Source organism: Blennius ocellaris (assembly GCF_963422515.1).
Source record: "Blennius ocellaris genome assembly, chromosome: 23".
Taxonomy (NCBI): Eukaryota; Metazoa; Chordata; class Actinopteri; order Blenniiformes; family Blenniidae; genus Blennius; species Blennius ocellaris.
Window position 1 is genome coordinate 9,039,560 of NC_137672.1, and position 20,559 is coordinate 9,060,118.

The window sequence follows — 20,559 nt, forward strand, 5'->3', positions numbered from 1 at the left end:
CCATCCTGTGAAAACGACTTTACAGAATTACTGAGCAATTTGTCTCACAAATCAGCCGATCGAGGAAGGAAACCATCTTTAAGAAAGGCTTCGGGAATAAGTAAATAATGTAGATACATTATGGTAAATACAGTTGCACAAATACTGATTGATCTTCTTTGGAAATAAGTGATAATATATGTCAATGGTTTTGCGACAACAGCTACATTTTCTAATCTGCTCCGAACTGTTAAATAAAGTATTCAGACTTTTTTCTTTGAATTGCCCTTTTTTCTGGAAACCTTGGTTGAGTTCTTGGAGCGTCACTCTAAACCTGCGAGCACCAGAATGGTAACAAATGCTTGAGAGAGCTGAAGAGTCTCTCTTTTTTTTTTTTTTTTATGCTTTAAAGCCATTAATGGTTGCTCGCTTCAAGTGCTCCACTGAGGGTAGAAAAGGTGACGGAAACAACGGGACTCGGACGTCATGCGGTCTATCGCTTGTGCTCATCTTACTGTGACATATTCAATTGAGATTCTATTCAATTCTGCCAGCTCTACGGCGTTTATCATTTTTGCTGTTGTCGCTTCTGTTTTCTATTTTATAATGTGAATAAATTCGGTAAAATTTGTTGAGTACGGGTAGAAAAAAAAAGCTACGTCAAACAAACGTGCCAAAACCACCAGGGTTGCGATTTGTTCTGAGAGGAAATCGACAATCGGCAAAGAATAAAACTGCCGGATTGCACATGAAATAAGAGAACAAGGTATAGTGAACTATCTGGAAATCAGTCCCGCAATAGAAATACTGTAGTAACACATGGAAGCCATAAACATACATCACATGACTTGTTTTTATTTTAAATTGTAGAAAAATCAAGCCTATTAAATCCATCCTAACCCTGCTCCATGAACTGATTAGACTGCAGATGTTTAACAGCCACATTTCCCTCTGCAGATTCCCTTGTGAAGGTTTGAGTGTGAAAAAACAAATCAAAATTCCTTTTGTCAAAACCAAAGCCCCCCCCCCCCTCCTTCTCTCCAGCAGCAGCCACTGAGGGCTGGCCGGGGTCTGAGGGATTCCCATGGCCTTACTGCCATCCAGTCCACTCTGCCAGCTGCTGATTGGGAGCCTCTCGCTTTATTTACACTCAAAATCTCCTGCGTTCTGCTCAAAACCTCGGATCGTTCGTCTTCCGAGCAGAGCAGAGCTTTTCTGGAGGAGGGGAGGGGAGAGACGCACAGCTCCGCGCACTGTGAATTGTTTTCATCCCCACCACAAGTAGTTAATTTTTAAGCAATACAATCTGATGTAAGTCTGGGCATGGCTGCGGCAGATTTTTTTTTTTTTTTTTTTCCTTTTCCCAACCCCCCTCTCTCAATCCCTCCCCAGCACTCACACTCTCTCTCCCTCTCTCTCTCTCTCTCTCTCTCTCTCTCTCTCCCTCCCTCACGCACGCACTCCCTCTCTCATGCACACACACTCCTAAATATTTTTTTTTTTTTTTTTTATACAACGGTGGGGGCTGTGGAGAATTTAAGGTGGCCATGTTTGATAGATCTGTGTCGGGCTCTGCAATGCAGAAAGCGAGAGTTGTTGCGTTGTGATCTTGCAAGTGACAGTGACACCAGGCAAGTCTGTCGGATTCGTGACTGATCCGGACTTGGAGAGAGAGAGAGGGGGGGAGAGAGAGAGAGAGAGAGAGAGAGAGGGGGGAGAGAGAGAGAGAGAGAGAGAGAGAGAGTGAGAGAGAGTGGGGAGAAAAAAAAGGAGGGAGGGGGGCAGACAGAAAAGAAACAAACAAGTAACAATGTAACTTACATGCAGTCACACACCCCTTTTTTTCCCCCCTTCTTGTAACAATGTGTAGGTTTTTAAGGAGGGAGGGGGCGCGCGGAGGGAGGACGAGAGACGGAGAGAGGTAGAGAAAGGAGGAGGGGGGTGCGTTCTGAAATAATATAGTCAGCCATTTTTTATGTAAGGGGATTTTTTTTCTTATTGGGGGGGTTGTTAAAAAATAAATATAAGAGGGCGGCCATCTTTGTTGCTCTGCCTAGTGTAAAATATTCCAAAACGCCCCCCACTTTTTTTTTCCACCCGTGCCGATTTGAATATTAAATAAATATCATATATTCCGGCGAGATTGCGCTTTTTTGAATACAAGGACGGAGCCAATGACAGGAATATAATGTCCTCTCCTCTCCGGTCCTGTGAGGAAGACGAGGGCATGGTGGTTAATTCCGAGGGAGGAGATTTTGATGAAGAAGACGACGACGGAGACCTGGACGAGAACGCAAGCGACATAAACTCGCCGGCGGCGCCTCGGGAAACTGCAACACCGGCCGCGCCAGGTACAGTAAAAAAGAAAGCTGGCGGACAGGTCGGGAGCGCGCGCACAGGGGGAGAAAAACGCTCGGTGTTTCTGAAGGGGGGGTAAAAAAAAAAAAAAACAAGAAGAAAAAAAATATGACAGGAGACAAGGGGGGTATGGTGAGGAAGCAAAGGCTGCAGTCTTCTGCCCCGTGCCTTGTGCCTCTCCGGGTCCGGGAACAGTGAGCCACCGCAGCCGGGACGCCGAAAAACAAACACGTCAGTTGGGAGAGCTCGAAAAAGGACACGCATGTCGTACTATATTTTAAAAAAAAAAGAAAAAAAAAAGGTGCTTAACCCCTTGTATTTCCACACAAATGCTCGTGTAAAGGTGCCATATTTGCATGGGCAAGAGAGGAGCTGGAAAAGCGTCGAGAGCGCGCTTTTGGGGGAAAAAAAACCAACAAGCACAACTACCTATTTTCGGGATTAAAAACAAACAATAACAACAATAATAACACGGCCGAGTGATGTGTCTCTGCTCTGTCGTGTGCACGAATATTGTCATGCCCGTTTCCTCTTCACTTGCAAAGCACATCTCCCAACAAAAGTTTAAACTAAACTTGCCACAGCTGGCTTTTTTTCCCCTTCCTTTCCCGTCGCGAGCTCACTTGTGAAAAGTTGCAGCTTTTTTTTAATTATTATTATTATTTTAAGGGGATTTAAAATGTCCTTTATATCCATCCTGACAAGCTGATAAGACATGTAAATATGAGCGCGGACTATAAGGTCGCCCTGAAGGGTAAAAAAAAAGAAAGAAAAAAATAGCTCAGGGCGAGAAAACAGCCTGGATGAAGAAACATGGAGTCCAGCAGCCCGCAGGCTATATATATTTGATAGCAGTCTGCCGAGGAGCGGAGATGATGCGTTTATGTGTAGACATGAGAGCCGGGTGACAGTGTGCGACGGAAACTCGCCCCACTGTCACTACAGCCCCGTCATCGTGGCTGTGACAGGTCAAAATAGGACAGTGCTGCTCACTTTTGGGGGACGGCAGTGCTGTGACAGCTCACTGTATGCAAATCACGCAAATTACACCCCCATTAAATGATTAATCTCCCCCCCCCCCCCCCCCCCATTGCACATGGCCGGATGCTCCATTTCTGCAGAAATGTGCGGCACTGATCCCTTTTCAAGCGATGAATGAATGCACATGACATTCTGGAAGTTTCTGTGACTTGCTTGGGCAGTGAAAGTAAAAAAAAAAAAAAAAAAAAGTCGAAATTATTTAAAAAAATATTCATATATGTGGAAGTGGAGTTGTAGTTTGGTCATAAAACAGAAAATACTTGGAGTTCGGATGAAGGGTTTGAACGTCAGACGTGATTTATCTGACAGGAATCCTCCGTGGCTTTTGTCTTTAGATCTAATTAGCTCGCTCGCGCTCCGGACCCGCCGCCACTGCCGCGTCAGACAGATAAACGAGAGTCGGGCTTCCCGTCGAGGGCCGTCACCCCGCCACGACCTCCCGCGGCGGTCGCCGCGGTGGCGGTCGGGGTCCCGGTGAGGAAGGGGTAAGCGCGCGCGCGCCGGCGGCCTCTGAATCACCGGGGCCCGCGTGCGTGCTGCTGCCGCCCCCGGCGCGTCTTCGGCGGCTCTCGTGCGCTGCGCGGATTCGCGGTGGAGAAGCGGGTCTGGTGTTTGTTGGACGGGGGTGGGAGTGAAGAGGAGGAGGAGGAGGAGGAGAGGAGGGGGTGTTGCTGGTGGTGGGGAGCGCGCACCAACAAAGGCAGGCAGACAATAAAAATCCGACAAAACCCGGCGCCTATCAAACACGCTAGCTGCCTGGCGGAGACCGCAGCGGCCCATATTTTGGTTCTGCTTTAACGCTTTGCTGCGTCCCCCCCCCCCCTCTCTCTGGAGCCGCGGCTGCTATCTCTCTCCGTGTTTCCCTTTTCAGCTGCGAGCCAGGTCAGGTTGCAGGTTAAATTGCTTTTCCCCTGGTTGGGATATTGCCCGGGTTCCATGGGGAATAACTGGCCTGACATTTTCTCATCATACGCTTCCCGAAAGCACAGATAAAGTCATGTATTTTAGACGCACCGGGTCCTCGGCAAGCCCAGTCAACCACAAGCTTTCAGACTTGCCTGCCATATCTGCTATTTACATTAATCAGATTCAACATTTCCACTTGTGACTCCTCACTTGAACCCATGAAAGTTGATGGTCACAATTGGTTTTCCCCCCACAAGCCAATTATCCCTGTGATAGAGAAGCACAACTAACTCCAGTCAAATCTGCTCACAGCCTCCTGACAAACTGTATCTAATTCAGCATGTGTCATGATTCAGGGAAGGTCAGAGGTCATGGCGACTGCCACGCCAGCTTTTGTTGTGCGTAATTATGTTCAGCAGGGATTAGCCGCTTGTTGGGAAATGTTTTCAGAAGATTATTGTTGAGCCGATTCTGATAGCTGTCTGTCTGCTGTCACGCCTCTCTCTGCCACGCAGTGGAAGAGGCCGAGATATCGGACCGAGAGGTCCCCATCAGGAAGAAAGGCCGGCCCAAGAAGAAGAAGGACACCAAAAAGAAAGACAAAGAGGGGAAACCTGTCAAAGCGAAAAAGCGCAAGAAGATCGTAAGCTATTTAAGCTGTCGTCCGCGGGATTTTTTACAACGGCGTGACCAAATTAAAAAGCCCTAATCAATTTTTGTTTCGATCTGCCGCACAGGACAGCGATGTAGAGAGGGACTCTGACAGAGACAGAGACTATGTCGAGCATTCAGACAGTATTGGTAGCGACTATGGCTCTGGTGAGAAAAAGAAGAAGAAGAAACACAAAGAAAGAAAAGAGAAGAAAACTAAAAAGAAGAAAAAAGACGATGGGGACCGAGACAGCAGTCAGGAGGAAACAACTAAGGTAAACGACTCTTTTACCAATCAGTTACCTTCGATCCTATTAGTGGTCTGATTGTTTTTTTGTTGTTGTTTTCCCTTCCCAGCAACCGATCGAGCAGAAGACCTCCGCCCAGCTGGCGAAGGAGTGGGGTCTGGAGGATGTTGATCATACCTTCACCGAGGAGGACTACAGGGAACTCACCAACTACAAAGCCTTCAGCCAGTTTATGAGGTACGGCGTTGTTGTTGTCGCATTTGCTGGCTGCAAGGTGACGCGGAAGACGCGCGTACGGAGCTGCCAAGTATTGTCGACGGCGTCTAAACATACTCATTGGAATTCATTGGACAGATTTAGAATCAGGTTTTCGTTGTGCCACAGAGTGCTGTCGGCTGCGATGCTATAACAGCTTTATGAGGCAGAGGTGACGTCGGGCTTTGAACGCCACCTTCCGGGGTTTGATTAAACTTTACAACTCTTTGTTTTGCCGATGAGCGGAGGCAGAGTGAAGACTTTTTAGGTGCCATCGAAAACAGTGTTTGAAACAATAATGTGTCGTGGCTCACTTCCTGGATGTTGATCAGTGCTGATGGTTTCAACAGTTGTTCAGATTATATCGTACTGTTAGGTTGAGCATGTTTGTCCATCTTTTTTTCTCATTTCGTCCACATTATGTCATATCGTAGTGGAGCACAACGACGACGCTCCTGGCATCGCGGCGTTGTGCAGGGGTTGGTTACCGATGACCTGGGTGTGATTTCGGTTCTTTGCTTTGAAGGAGCAGTTTGCTCGGACGTCTAAACTCGCGGCCGCATGTTGGCAATGAGGTGATACCAAAGGCTTGAATTGTTCCAGAGGAATCTAAACTCATTACGGCTATTTACTCTGACCCACGCTTCCACACTACTAATTTCTTAAACTGAAACTTTCATTTCATCGGGTCAAGAGTCGCCTGTTTCATGCAACTACTACTGTTCTCAGCTGCTTCGTTGTCTGATTCCTCCACTGCGTCGGTATTGCAGCGGAAGAAGGACGAGGAGTCGGCTTGCGAACCGCCACTTTATTAAAGTAAACTAACAGGTACCGTTGGAACGAAAACAGCCCCCTTTCTAGGCCCATATTCAAGCCCCTCTTGCTCACTCAGTGTCTTCACTCCGCACAGGCAATCTAAACAGTTTCACTTCAGGTCATAATAGGATATACGCAACGTCGTCGATATGCAAGGAAGTGAAAAGGAGCTTTAGTGTTGTCGTTTGAATTAATTGTGTTCGATCATTTCAACTAACATATCGTGTTGAAGTGCCAGCCATGCACGGTACTATTTCAAGAATGATAATTACAAATATTTCCTTTACAATAAGTTCTGCTTTAAATCCATAGGCAAAATTATCCGTCACTGTGTGTTTTCCTTCGTGATGAACTGGGAACTTGTTCTGAAAACACTTTGCCTTCTACTCAGTCTAAGCTTTGCCTAATTTGGATAAAGCGGGTCTACATGGCAGATGGACAGAATCACTGCTGAGGTCTGTGGACCACAATGTGGGCAGGTGACGTTATAATCTATAGCGAGAGAAGAGATCTGGTGGAGGATAACCCGGAGATTGTAGATCTGCACTTGAGAGCGGAGGAATGAAGGTCGGTGTAGGAGCTTGTAGCGGGTTGGCGTGGGTGGAGATGAGTGTCAAGGCTGGTGTGTACAAGGGTTTTTTACTGGAGTGAATTAGAAGCTTCACAAGTGTGATTGGCTGAGCCTGGAGAGGTGGCAGAGATGAAGATGCTAAAACTTTCATCGCGAGTGAGCACCGTGGACAGGGCTGAAGAGACCAGACCAGAGAAACAGTTTGAGAAGTTTAAAGGTGAAACCCAAAGAGACGGCTTGCGACGGCTTTAACGTGTGCTTGAGGACAGACAGTGGAGATATGTTGGACAAAGGCTGCTGGAGGTGAAGCCGCCAGGCGGGAGGAGGAGAGGAAGACCTCAAGGGAGATTGATGGATGCAGTGAAGGAGGTACATGGTCGACGGTTGGTCGTGACAGTAGAGGTCTAGAGTCTAGCAAGGAGCACGAATCCCACCTCAAGGTGCTTCATCGTCTGTTGAACTTGACCAGCTTCGTCTGTTGCAAAGCCGTCTACGTTCATCCGAGTGGCCTGGAGCGAGACGAGACCAGCCCCGTTGTTAACACAGATTCACTGTGACCCCCCCAATCCCCCACCCCAGACTTCCCCTGGCAGCCGCGGCTTCATCAGCCCGGCTCGTTGTATTAGTCAGGCGCTGACATGGTGTCGGTGGCACCCTGAGCCTCGCTCTCTGTAGCTGACTCACACCTGCCTTGACTCTGATAACATGAAGTAATCCGTTATCCTCCACCACGTGCGTGTGTGTGTGTGTGTGTGTGTGTGTGTGTGTGTGTGTGTGTGTGTGTGTGTGTGTGTGTGTGTGTGTGTGTGTGTGTGTGTGTGTGTGTGTGTGTGTGTGTGTGTGTGTGTGTGTGTGTGTGTGTGTGCGTGCTGTGGAATTATTGCCTCGTCAGACTTGGCTGTCTCCGCTCCACGGTCGTTTCGACACTCAAAATGTAGTCTCTTCGTTGTTAATAGAGTATATTGAACAGGGCTGATAGATGATAATGCATACATCCAATTCAAAAAGGGATTTTTAAAATGTATTTATTTTTTTTAACATTAGTGGTGGGAACCTTGATTTCACATACATAAAGTAGCTCTACCACACATTTCTTTGTGTGAGAGGTTTCTTATGACGAGAGCTTCTGACTCATTTTCAGAGATAACTTGTTCGGTATTACTGTGTGTTTTGACGGTACGGAGAAGGTGACGTTAGAAATGAATAAGTCGCCGGTGAGTCTTGTCTGTTGCACAGCAGAAATCCCCGCAGTCCCACGAGTAAGCGTTTTCTTTGGGTGGTTTTCAAATGTTCTCAGTTCCAGCAGGATGGGAATATGTAAATGTGTGATTGATCTCTGTTAACATGCTTCAGCAATTTGTCATGGACTTTCCAGTAAAGAACCTGTTAGCACTCACAGCTAGAATATCAGCCGACTGGTTCAAATCCAAGCTTTGGGCCTTGCATTTGGAGTTTGCATGTGTTCCCTGTGTACATGTGGCTTTTCTACAGGGTTCCTGTAAAAAAAAAAAAAAAAAAACATGCATTTGAGGTGAATTGGTGACTCTAAATCAACTGTTTGTGTTCATGTGCATTTGTGGTTTTGTGTCTGCATTGTTTTCCACCGGAAGGTGAACCCTGCATAATGCATAATACATCCGCTATAGGAGAAGTTTTAAAATTTTTTTTTTGAGACATTTCACTTTATTTTGCACGAGAAAGTATTCCAATTGGCTTTATGTTAAGGTTGTTGTAATTTCCTATAGTAATTGTTTGGTTTTATGGAAATGTAGAAATACTGTAATGTATTTATTCTATTCTATTCTATTCTATTCTATTCTATTCTATTCTATTCTATGTCAAAATAATCCTCTTTCCCAGGCCAATGATAGCCAAGAAGAATCCGAAGATCCCCATGTCAAAGATGATGACCATCCTGGGAGCCAAGTGGCGGGAGTTCAGCTCCAACAATCCCTTCAAAGGCAACGCGGCTGCCGTCGCAGCCGCCGCCGCCGCCGCCGCCATCGCCGTTGCCGAGCAGGTCTCTGCAGCGACCGCCTCACCCGAGCCGCCGCCTCAGCCGCCACCGATTAGAAAGGCCAAGACGAAAGAGGGCAAGGGTCAGTGGTCTGCTTTAGATCTGTAGCCTTCTGCCTCCTGCACTCTTTCTGCTTCTGCAAGTATTAACCTTCACAGATTCTTTGTGATGAGCCGGATGATGATATTTTGCCCGTGTGCGTTTTGCATAAAATCCTTAAAACTCCCAAATGTAATTTTACGAGGAAAGTGACCCCATATCACCAGGATACTTTAGAGTTTTAGAGCCTCATGGTGGGACTTTCTTCTGTAACGGCATAAAAGTCTAGCAGGCAAGGCTGGACATTGATATGATATTTTTCATGTATAGCCGGGTTACAAACATTTCACATTTACACCTTTCCCTCTGTTGACACAGTACATACACTCGTGTCTTTCCTGTTCATTGAATACTGGATGTGATTTCATGTTGTGTTCAGGCCCCGGCTATAAGAAACGCAGTAAAAGTCAGCGGGCTCCAGACAAGAAAAAAGCGTCGGCTGTTGCCAAGGCGAAAAAGATGGCACCGATTCGTATTAAACTATCGCCCATCGGTGCCAAGAGGAAGAAGAGCTGCTCGGTCAGTAAAACCTTCACACGACGCTAAAAATACAGAATGGCTGGAGATAGATAAAAGCAGTCGCTCTCTTTTATCCCGTGTTATATAGTTCCTGTTCTTGCCACCTGTTAATCCGAACTTTCCTTCTTCAACTCGCTCCAACCCCCCCCCCCCCCCCTCTTCCCGCGTTCCCTTTTGCTCCGCCAGAGCGAAGATGTGGACGAGGATGAGTCTGAGCAGGAGGACTCCAGTGTTCACAGCTCCTCGGTTCGCTCTGACAGCTCCGGCCGAGTGAAGAAGAACAAGCGGGGAAGGCCTGCCAAGAAGAAGAAGAAACGTAAGCGCACGTCTGTTTTTGTTCAACGTGCATCGTGTAATTATGAATGACGCACAGCGTCCGCATCCACATCAAGCTTATAACTCCTTGTCGGGTTTAACACAGCAACCTTTTTGTTTTGTTTTTTAAAGTTTAATCTCAAACAAAGATTCAAAGTGATTATGTAGTTTCTGTAGACAGTTTTCAGTGTTATTGGCTCTGATTGTCAGAGAAGCACACACACACACACACACACACACACACACACACACACACACACACACACACACACACACACACACGCCAGGCTAGTCCTTGATGCTTTACATGTGAACCATGTGACTGGCGAGAGAGTTGGCGGATGGAGGTATTTAAAGCGTTCAAGTACCACTTGCTCTTCTCCATCGTCTGTCAGCATTATTGGAGGTTGGATTTCTCACTTTCGCTGGATGAATAGCATGTTCACAATAGCCGACTTAAAAAAAAACCAAAAAACCTGAAAAGAGACAAAATGACACTTCAAATTCAAGGTTTTAGCAACATTTGTGTTTTTCTTTCTCTCTTATTGAGTGCACATCAGTATGAGCACATGCAAGAAGGTCCATTTTCCCTGTTCCTGATGTAAAAGAAACAGAAACACAAGTGAAAACATCAATGCGCTTGACTATATAAAGTACATATTCACCGACAACTGGAGAGATTAAATGTACTTTGGGATTACAATTACAACATTAAATATTTCGCTCTGTTTTGTAAAGACAAAGATTAAAAAAAAAAACCAAACAAATCCTTTTCCTTCCAGTCCCGGGCGAGGAGGAAGGCGACGGCTATGAGACCGACCATCAGGACTACTGCGAGGTCTGCCAGCAGGGCGGCGAGATCATCCTGTGCGACACTTGCCCCCGAGCGTACCACCTGGTCTGCCTGGAGCCCGAGCTGGACAAAGCCCCCGAGGGCAAGTGGAGTTGCCCGCATTGCGTGAGTACCGTCTCCTGTCAGCGACACGCTTTTATTACCAGCATCCAGCATCTCTCTCTTTGAGGCACACGTTCGCTTGGCAAACTTGGCTTCGTTCTGAGAATCGGATGAGTAGAAACTCCCGTCGTTTGACACATTTTGAGTGGAAAAACTGGCTGCAGTCCTGCCCGGACCAAGGAACGACACCTGAAGTGGTGCTGCAGGTGTAAAATCTCTCCCGTCATCGCACAAATAAACCTGGAAGCTCGTCTGTATCTGGCTTCACACGGCGATATTATATAGCTTTTGCTCCAAATCGCCAAGGGAAGAGGAGTCGCATTAATCTGTTCATATGTACCTGTTTTGCAGTGCAGCTCGCCACGGATATGGGTTACACAGGTGTTACATAAATCATGCTGTTCTTCTCCTTCTTCTTTTTTTTTATTTTTAACCTTTGTTCAGCCAGGATAAGTTCACTTGGAGCAGAAATCTATTTTTCATGAACTCCATGCTTCACACTCGCATGCTTAAAACAGTTCCCGAGCTTCTCCTGAGTCCTCCGCCCGCTTCTCCTCCATCGCTGAGTCACACTCACTGCCGAGTCTGAATTCATCACAGCGGGTTTGGTCCTAAAAGCCTCTCTGCTCCGGAGCTTCGGCGGTTGAGGTGGTAGTTCACGATCCACCCCCCGCTCTTTATTCCCTGTCATCTCTACCGGCGACCGTAAATAAACTCCTCCAAATGACTACTGAACAACCTTTTTCCTCCCGTCTTCGCTTCGCCAGGAGAAAGAAGGCATCCAGTGGGAAGCGAAAGACGAAGACTTCGAGGACTTCGAGGAGGACAGTGAGGACAGGGTCATATCGGAGGTCAGCGCGGGGATCCACGCCGGGGTGGAGGAGGAGGACGACGACCACATGGAGTTCTGCCGGGTGTGTAAAGACGGCGGCGAGCTGCTGTGCTGCGACACCTGCACCTCCTCCTACCACATCCACTGCCTCAACCCGCCGCTGCCCGAGATCCCCAACGGCGAGTGGCTTTGTCCACGATGCACGGTCAGTCATTCCACCAGTCCCGCCTCTCTCTCTCTCGTCTCTGACTTTGTTTATGAGGATCTGATTTTGAGGCTCTCCTCTCAGTGTCCGCCCATCAAAGGCCGCGTCCAGAAGATCCTTCACTGGCGATGGGGTGAGCCTCCGCCCCCCATTCCCGTCCCCCCTGCTCCAGACGCCGCGCCCGACGCCCCGCCGCCCCCGCCCATGAAGGGAAGATCCGAGAGGGAGTTCTTTGTCAAGCTGACGGGGCAGTCGTACTGGCACTGTACCTGGATCACTGAGCTGCAGGTGAGAGACGGACGATCTGCAGAGAGACGGGCGGGAAGTGAAGGTCACATTCCAGCGGAGTGAGATGGCAAATCTGTTTTCACATGTTTCAGAAAGACTTTATTTTTTTTCTCCACGGATTAGAATACGAGGTGAAACCGAAGCACCAATGCTATCAGTGTTAGAGTCCACAAGGGAGCTTTGTTAGGCCGTTATGGGGCATTCGGCACTAAGAAGCTTTTGCATTTTGTGCAAAATGAGCAAACACTAAATAATATATCTCCATTCAAGCTATTTTTATTGCATGATTTACATCCAAATCAACACAAAAGACTGAACAACTGCCAATTCTGTCGCATTAAAATCCTCTATTTTGTGAAAAGACGTCAATAAAGATTCATTTACATTCGCTATAGTTAATTCCTCCATTATAACAGTTCATTAAACATCATTCAGTGATTATTATCTTGTTGCCATCCTTCAGATAGAAAAATAATTGTGTTATGCCTCTGCTTTTACTGAATAGAGAAAGAGAAAGTAAGTTTGATTGGCACATATACGGGAGGAACTAACCCAACATGAGTTCCTTAGAGTATGCTTAATGCAGTCATGTATTTACAGTAAAGCTCAGAATAATCTAGATTTTTAGCACTTGTGAAACAAGCAACAACAAAAAAAAAACAGTTTGCAGGGTGCTGGCGCCTTTCCCAGCTGACTTTTTTTGCAAAGGCAGGTATGAACTGGCAGGAACGCCAGTCCATGGCAGAGCGAGTGACTTTTTCGACACACGATGAGAACATGCAAACTCTGCACAGAAACACACTGCGATTCAATTCGATCTTCTTTTTCCTCCGTCGTCAGCTGGAGATCTTCCACTCGGTGATGTACAGGAACTACCAGAGGAAGACGGACATGGACGAGCCTCCCAGCCTGGACTACGGCTCAGGCGGCGAGGACGAGAACGGGGTGGGGAAGAGCGAGAAGAGGCGGGCCAAAGACCCCCAGTTTGCCATACTGGAGGAGAAATACTACAAATATGGCATCAAGCCCGAGTGGATGATGATCCACCGCATCATCAACCACAGGTAAACCAAATAAAAGGGCCGTGCAGAGGAGCGTGGACGAGGTGGAGTTTCTGTCCCTCCACTCACCGTGCTGCTCATGTCCCCCTGCCAGCATGGACAAGAAAGGGACGTACCACTACCTGGTCAAGTGGAGAGACTTGACCTACGACCAATGCACTTGGGAACGAGACGACCTGGAGATCCCAGACTTTGCGATTTACAAGGCCAGCTACTGGAGACACAGGTAAGACCGCTGGGGAATGTATTTGACCTCCACTGCCCTTATTATGATGTAAAAAAAATCTGGGAACGAGAGCTGAGGGAAGAAATCCACAGAAAATGTGTGAAATGAGGATGGGAATTAAGCAAAATGACAACCCAGTCACAGAAATGGAGAGATTTGGAAAAAATCAGATAGATGGAACCAAACCACACATATATATTCTGGCCCTGTGTGAAAAATACCAAAATGAAATAAAAGGCGACAAAAATAAACCTCCAAACAAACTGTATTTTCAACTATAGGAGAAAAAAGTTGTGACGGCAGCAAGAAAATGTAAATATCTGTGATTTAAGAAAAAACTTTTTTTTAGATTTAGAGCAGTTTGTTTGCTATGTTGTTCTGTCGCCTGTGTAGTAACTCTATTTTAAATGTTTTTTCTTCTAAGGGACGCCATCACGAAGGAGGACCCCGACAAACCCAGGAAGATAAGAAACAAGAACGCAGAGGGGGAAGAGGAGTCTCCGGCCTCACCAGTCACTGATGTAGGCTTCTCTTTGGACCTCGTATTCAATCTATATTTTGTATTCTGGGACTTCTTTTGTTTTCCACCATAGTTGTGTACAGTTTTCAGTTCTTCAGCGGATCCTTGTTCTCTTGTCTTTCCACAGCCGACCATTAAATACGAGGAGCAGCCAGACTTTGTCACGACGACGGGCGGCACGCTGCACCTCTACCAGCTGGAGGGTCTGAACTGGCTTCGGTTTTCCTGGGCTCAGGGCACTGACACCATCCTGGCAGATGAGATGGGCTTGGGCAAGACCATCCAGACCATCGTCTTTCTCTATTCGCTCTTCAAAGAGGTGCCGCGAGACGCCTTTGCAACGCCGTGCCTCCCGGAAGTCACACAGCGCAGCACAGCATTGACTCCTTCTCTTTCGTCCTCCTCAGGGTCACACGAAGGGCCCGTTCCTGGTCAGCGCCCCACTCTCCACCATCATCAACTGGGAGCGGGAGTTCGAGATGTGGGCGCCCGACTTCTACGTGGTGACGTACACGGGCGACAAGGACAGCCGGGCCATCATCCGGGAGAACGAGTTTTCTTTCGACGACACCGCAGTGAAGCAAGGGAAGAAGGCCTTCAAGCTGCGGGTGAGGAGCGGCTTCGCCCGCCGAGAGCTGAGGCCGCCGTGACCCGAGTGACGCCCGCTCACCTCTCCTCTGTTGTTTATCTTTCCCCCCCCCTCCCCCTTCCCCCCCTCGCAGCGGGAGGCTCCTATCAAGTTCCACGTGCTGCTCACCTCCTACGAGCTGGTGACCATCGACCAGACGGCGCTCAAGTCTATCGACTGGGCCTGTCTGGTGGTGGACGAGGCTCATCGGCTGAAGAACAACCAGTCCAAGGTTGGAAGCCTGTGATTGTCTCGATGTTAGCGCACTCTGGCGCCCTCTGGTGGTTCGTCGATGTGAAAACAACACTTTTCCTGAGGCCAAACCGCTTTAATCTTTCATTCAGCCGACCTTATTTTGCCACTTCTTCACTTCTTCCTGTTTCTTTCAAACCAATTATGACATCGATCACATAATATATGATATTTTTGCCCTGATGTATTTAATAAAAAAAACAAAACAAATCTATGAAAAACTGAACCAAACCAAAACATTTCCCAATGCTTTTATTAAGTTTGTGTTATTGCTGCTAATAATACGTTTGTTTTTAAAGGACGGTGAGAAATGCATCCTAAGTTGTGAGGGTTGTTAAGCTAGAAACAGTGAAATATATGTGTACGGTCAGTTTCAAACTTTTACACATATTTTATCAGTGCAAAAGTTGTTTTACACAGTAATTAAACATCCTTAGATAATACTCTGGGCTGTGGTTCTTCATGAAATGCCCTATAATGCATTAACTTCAATTCATTATCCCAGAACAATGTGAAAGCAGAATATTGATGAAAGGAGATAATAAACTGGTGCATCTGGACTCGTGTGTAGTTTTATATAGTAATATTAATAGGGTATGACTATTATTTCTCCTAAAGTGGCTTCTCAATGACATTTCTGTGCCTTGATTTCCAGTTTTTCCGGCGTCTGAACGACTACAAGATCGACCACAAGCTGCTGCTGACAGGAACTCCCCTCCAGAACAACCTGGAGGAGCTTTTTCATCTGCTCAACTTCCTCACACCCAACCGTTTCAAGTAGGACCTCTCCCTTTCAAAACATCCACACAATAACATTCAACATGCTTCTTTTTTTTGGCAACATTTGGCAACATTTGAATCATTATGTTTCAACACACTTCTCTTTGGATAACATGGACAAAATATTTCATTTGCACCAGAAAGTTTCATTAAAATCTGCTTCACGTCGAGATTGTAGGTATTTTTCACCTTGTGACGTCTCTTGCTCGCCGCGCAGTAACCTTGAGGGCTTCCTGGAAGAGTTTGCCGACATCTCCAAGGAGGACCAGATCAAGAAGCTGCACGACCTGCTCGGGCCTCACATGCTGCGGAGGCTGAAGGCCGACGTCTTCAAGAACATGCCGGCCAAGACCGAGCTGATTGTCAGAGTGGAGCTGAGCCCTATGCAAAAGTAAGACACAGACATATTTAAGTAGCCTATCACTTTATGGTTTGAAGTTAGGGCTTTTTTTTTTTTTTTTTAGTTGTAGTAGTCTTGTGTAAAAGGTTCCCATCCGATAAAGAAAGTAGATTATGGTCATTATAATGTGCAAAATGAGCAGATTTCATCAGTAATTTCCACAATTACTATTTTATATTCGCTTTATATTTGACGTATATAGTGGTATACTGCCTCACGATTATATTTTGCAAAATTTAGAGCTTCGGTGTCTGTCGTGTTAAAATAAGTTTTGCAGGAAAAATCCAAACAAATGTTTTCAAAAGTTGCTCAGCCAATTCCATTTGAATCATTTATGCAGGAGACGGTAAACACATTTTTGCAACCTCATGAATAGTTTATCCTCTATAAAAAATGTTTTGTTTTGTGGAAGTGTGTACAAAAATGAAATAACTAAATTTGTTATTGAATGTGTTGCATGTTTTGAACTAAATCCAACACATTTGGACTTGGTTTTTTTTCTGATTCCGTATAGAAATCAAAGCAACTGCTCTGTACATGTAACAATTCCTTTAATTTCCTGGAAATCGATGTCACACGGGGTTAGAAACTGGGCCAACTGTTTAGTGAGAGTTGGAGAAAACAACACCTCGCCAGTGTTTGATGCTATCACTCCAAACTGAACAATGCAGCAGAGAGGGAAAGGAAGGAAGTTTATTTCACTCCTCGCTCGGTTTACACTCAATTGCTGCGGCTCCGATTGTGTCGGCTTATTTTTCACTATTATTTCAAACACAGGAAATACTACAAGCTGATCCTGACCAAGAACTTCGAGGCGCTGAACTCCAAAGGCGGAGGGAACCAGGTCTCCTTGCTCAATATCATGATGGACCTAAAGAAGTGCTGCAACCACCCCTACCTCTTCCCCGTCGCCTCCATGGTGAGACCGGCGCAAAGAGTTTGACACGTTTATGTAAACAAACAAAACAATTAGCAAACAGCTTCTCGAATGTGGATATTGTCTGATTTCTATGATTGATTAATAATCGATTATTCGAGAAAATAACTGATGGATTAATTGATGAAAATAATCATGAGGGCTGAAAACTTGTTTTAAGACCAACATGGTAACTCACCCTCTTAATCCAGTCTTTGAAAAGACAACAACATACATATACACAAATACATGTGAAGAATGTGTTTGATAGATTTTTCTTCTTCAATAATAATGAATTAAGTTGGCTTTTTATTCCAAGGACTTCATCTCTTCTCAAGCCTTAACTTTGAATTGGTGCTGGATTTGCTGGACAGTGCCACCTCGTGGTTGTGTGGGGGGGTGCACATTCCTCATATTTTCCACTGAGGAGACCTGAAAGTGAGACAACACAAACAGAACGCTATGAGAAGTAGTTCGATTGTGTCAGAATGTAGTTATTTGTGAAGATATGGCAATATGAATGATTTAATATTGTAAGACGATGCCTCACTTGCGTTTATAACTAAATATGCTCATTGTAATAGTCATGTGATGATATACGAGCCCAAAAAAACCCAAAACACTGAGCATACCTGGCAATATAAATCTAAATAATAGTTGTTTTTTGTGTGTTTGTAGGAAGCCCAGAAAACTCCCAATGGCGCTTACGAGGGCTCGGCCCTCACCAAGGCGTCTGGAAAGCTGACGCTGCTGCAGAAGATGCTGCGGAAACTGAAAGAGCAGGGCCACCGAGTCCTTGTCTTCTCGCAGGTACCCACCTCACACCAGGAGAGACACACACACACACACACACACACACACACACACACACACACACACACACACACACACACACACACACACACACACACACACACACACACACATACACATAAACACACACACAGTCCAGATGGGCCACAGCCCACGCAGATGTTATAATCGTCCCGGGACGCCTCTAGGGGGGACTCGGCTGGCAGGCTGTGGTTCCAGCTGTGCAGCTGCAAGGGTAATGGAGTACAGATACAAACACAAGCACACGACCAGCCGTGAACAGCTTCTCATCTCTCTCTCTCTCTCTCTCTCTCTCTCTCTCTCTCTCTCTCTCTCTCTCTCTCTCTCTCTCTCTCTCTCTCTCTCTCTCTCTCTCTCTCTCTCTCTCTCTCTCTCTCTCTCTCTCTCTCTCTCTCTCTCTCTCTCTCTCTCTCTCTCTCTCGTGTCCAGATGACAAAAATGCTGGACTTGCTGGAAGACTTCCTGGACTCTGAAGGCTACAAGTACGAGAGGATCGACGGGAGCGTCACGGGAGCGCTGAGACAGGAGGCCATCGACCGCTTCAACGGTGAGACAGTCCCAAGCGTCCCCTCAGTAAGAGCTGAATTCACACGGTCATCACTTCACGTGTCGGGTCCCTCTGGCGTCTGAAACGAACGTCAGAAGGCGACGTGAAGATGAAACGGTGCTCGGCATCTTTGACATTTGTTGCGTCCGTGTCTGGACTAGTCAGGTGGCGTGAGGAGTGATTTATCTGTGTTTTTTGATGTGTGTGCAGAACAAAGGATTCTGGGTAGATGTGAAATTTTAGCGTTCGCTGGCAATAAAGGCCATTTAATTATACAGTAGGAGGAGTCGCCCGGGGGGGGCGTGAGGCGTCTTGTGGAGCCGGTACATTCGCCGCCCGGGGCTGTTTAGAAGAAGCTGAGGCATCAGAAACTGTTACAATGAACCGTAATAGAACTGTTAGATATCAGAACAATTCATCTGGTATTTGTTAACGTGTACCTGAGAAACACGACTTAGGGTTTAAAAAAAAAACAACCTAATTTAAGAAATAGAATTGAAGAAATTATTATACAACGAGGAGAAGAGGATGGGTCCTGAGGAAGTGTTTTATGATTTTGCTTTTGAGAGCTAAATCCGGCACGACACAGCAGAAAGGGACAAACATGAAGATCCCTGATAATACCTGGTGGTCCTCCGTCAGTTGATTCCTCAACTTGTGTGTCAGAGTGACGTGGCGACAATAATAAAGTATGTAAACACTGGGTGTCACATGCAACAAGCCCAACAGGACAAAGAGTGTTTTTTGTTTTTTTCCCCCTCATTGATAATTAGTTTTGCATGAAGTCATCAATCTCTATTTGAAGTTTCCGTGTTGATTCTGTCCAGGTTGTACCGTACCAGACCTCCGCCCACAGTCAGCTGGGGTCAGCTCCAGAGCCCTGTAACCAATAAGCGAGATAAAGTGGTATTAAAGACTGACGGAAAAGACATTTCTGAGAAAGAAATGAGAGCCTGTACAAATGTAGATGAATTATATATTTTTTTTAAACTCTTCAAAAATGCTGATCAGAGAGTCTGAATACCGAAATCGGAACAACAAAGAAAGCGTACGGAAAATACTGCATCTTCACAGTGAAGTCGCTCCTTGTTACAGCTTGAGAAGCACTTGGCAGGTTAATTGGAAGTTGTTAGATTTTCTTTTTTTCCTTCACAGCTGAAACACTGAACGATGAGTGTGATTGTGATTTTGAACCGGCAGAAACGTCAGACTGTGAATTTTCAGAAAACATGTCGGTGCAGTTATAATTAGCAGAAACGTTATATATATATATATATATATATACATTCGTCCTCCTGCTCGATATAATTTTCTCATTAGCCTGTCTCGCTCCATCTCCTCCTCCTGTTTTTTTCCAGCTCCTGGTGCTTGTCAGTTCTGTTTCCTGCTTTCCACGAGAGCAGGAGGTTTGGGTATCAACCTGGCCACGGCCGACACCGTCGTCATCTTCGACTCCGACTGGAATCCTCACAACGACATCCAGGTAGGCTTCGACCGGCCGGCTGCGGCGCAAAAAAAAAAAAAGTAGGGGATTCCCGTGATGCGAGTCGTCCGTCTCCCCGCAGGCCTTCAGCCGAGCTCACCGCATCGGACAGGCCAACAAGGTGATGATCTACCGCTTTGTGACGCGGGCCAGCGTGGAGGAGCGCATCACCCAGGTGGCGAAGAGGAAGATGATGCTGACTCATCTGGTGGTCCGGCCCGGCCTGGGCTCCAAAGCCGGCTCCATGAGCAAGCAGGAGCTGGACGACATCCTGAAGTTTGGGACGGAGGAGCTCTTCAAGGACGAGGGAGAAGGTAAAATCAGCTCCGAAACAACAAGCGGGTGTTTTGTTTTTTTTTTGTCAGATTCAATGAGGATTTTCGGTAAAACAGAATAATGTGCGGTTTTGGATTAAAGCTCGAGTGGAGCTGATTCTAATAGGGACGCTTTGGCAGGAGTCTTCTCCTTGAATCAAATTATTTTGTCACACAGCCTCCGTTTTAATGTCTTTCTTCTTGACAAGTCTGGCCGCCGGGTGCTTTCGGTTTCCTCTTAACGACATGATTGCTTCGACCGGGTTTTGGAAAGAAGGGACGCCGCATCATTCTCGCTTTTCGCCTCCGCGCCTGGCAGGTATGAAGAACAACTCGGGCGATAAAGTGGAGGACGAGGGCAACGTCATCCACTACGACAGCACGGCCATCGAGAGGCTGCTGGACCGGAGTCAGGACGACACGGACGACACGGACGTGCAGAACATGAACGAGTACCTCAGCTCCTTCAAGGTGGCCCAGTACATGGTCCGGGAGGAGGATAAGGTGAGAGCACAGGAAGCGGGAGGGAGGATTTGGGTTGAA

General features: G+C 46.5%; 1 protein-coding gene across 3 annotated transcripts in view; it reads left to right on the top strand.

The window, feature by feature from the left end:
* Positions 1–1,934: 1,934 nt before the first annotated feature.
* Positions 1,935–20,559, top strand: part of chd3 (chromodomain helicase DNA binding protein 3) — a 43,280-nt gene continuing 24,655 nt past the window's right edge. For all 3 annotated transcript variants that reach the window (XM_080518893.1, XM_080518891.1, XM_080518892.1), the window contains exons 1-24: positions 1,935–2,330; positions 4,800–4,927; positions 5,022–5,210; positions 5,293–5,420; positions 8,686–8,924; positions 9,321–9,460; positions 9,647–9,776; positions 10,558–10,733; positions 11,498–11,767; positions 11,852–12,055; positions 12,896–13,119; positions 13,211–13,342; positions 13,767–13,863; positions 13,990–14,181; positions 14,270–14,470; positions 14,585–14,722; positions 15,398–15,519; positions 15,740–15,913; positions 16,700–16,841; positions 17,517–17,648; positions 18,102–18,219; positions 19,578–19,702; positions 19,785–20,016; positions 20,336–20,520. In XM_080518893.1, coding sequence (XP_080375019.1) covers positions 2,168–2,330; positions 4,800–4,927; positions 5,022–5,210; positions 5,293–5,420; positions 8,686–8,924; positions 9,321–9,460; positions 9,647–9,776; positions 10,558–10,733; positions 11,498–11,767; positions 11,852–12,055; positions 12,896–13,119; positions 13,211–13,342; positions 13,767–13,863; positions 13,990–14,181; positions 14,270–14,470; positions 14,585–14,722; positions 15,398–15,519; positions 15,740–15,913; positions 16,700–16,841; positions 17,517–17,648; positions 18,102–18,219; positions 19,578–19,702; positions 19,785–20,016; positions 20,336–20,520 — 3,981 coding nt within the window. In that variant the 5' untranslated portion in view covers positions 1,935–2,167. The remainder of the gene's footprint in view (positions 2,331–4,799; positions 4,928–5,021; positions 5,211–5,292; positions 5,421–8,685; positions 8,925–9,320; positions 9,461–9,646; positions 9,777–10,557; positions 10,734–11,497; positions 11,768–11,851; positions 12,056–12,895; positions 13,120–13,210; positions 13,343–13,766; positions 13,864–13,989; positions 14,182–14,269; positions 14,471–14,584; positions 14,723–15,397; positions 15,520–15,739; positions 15,914–16,699; positions 16,842–17,516; positions 17,649–18,101; positions 18,220–19,577; positions 19,703–19,784; positions 20,017–20,335; positions 20,521–20,559) is intronic.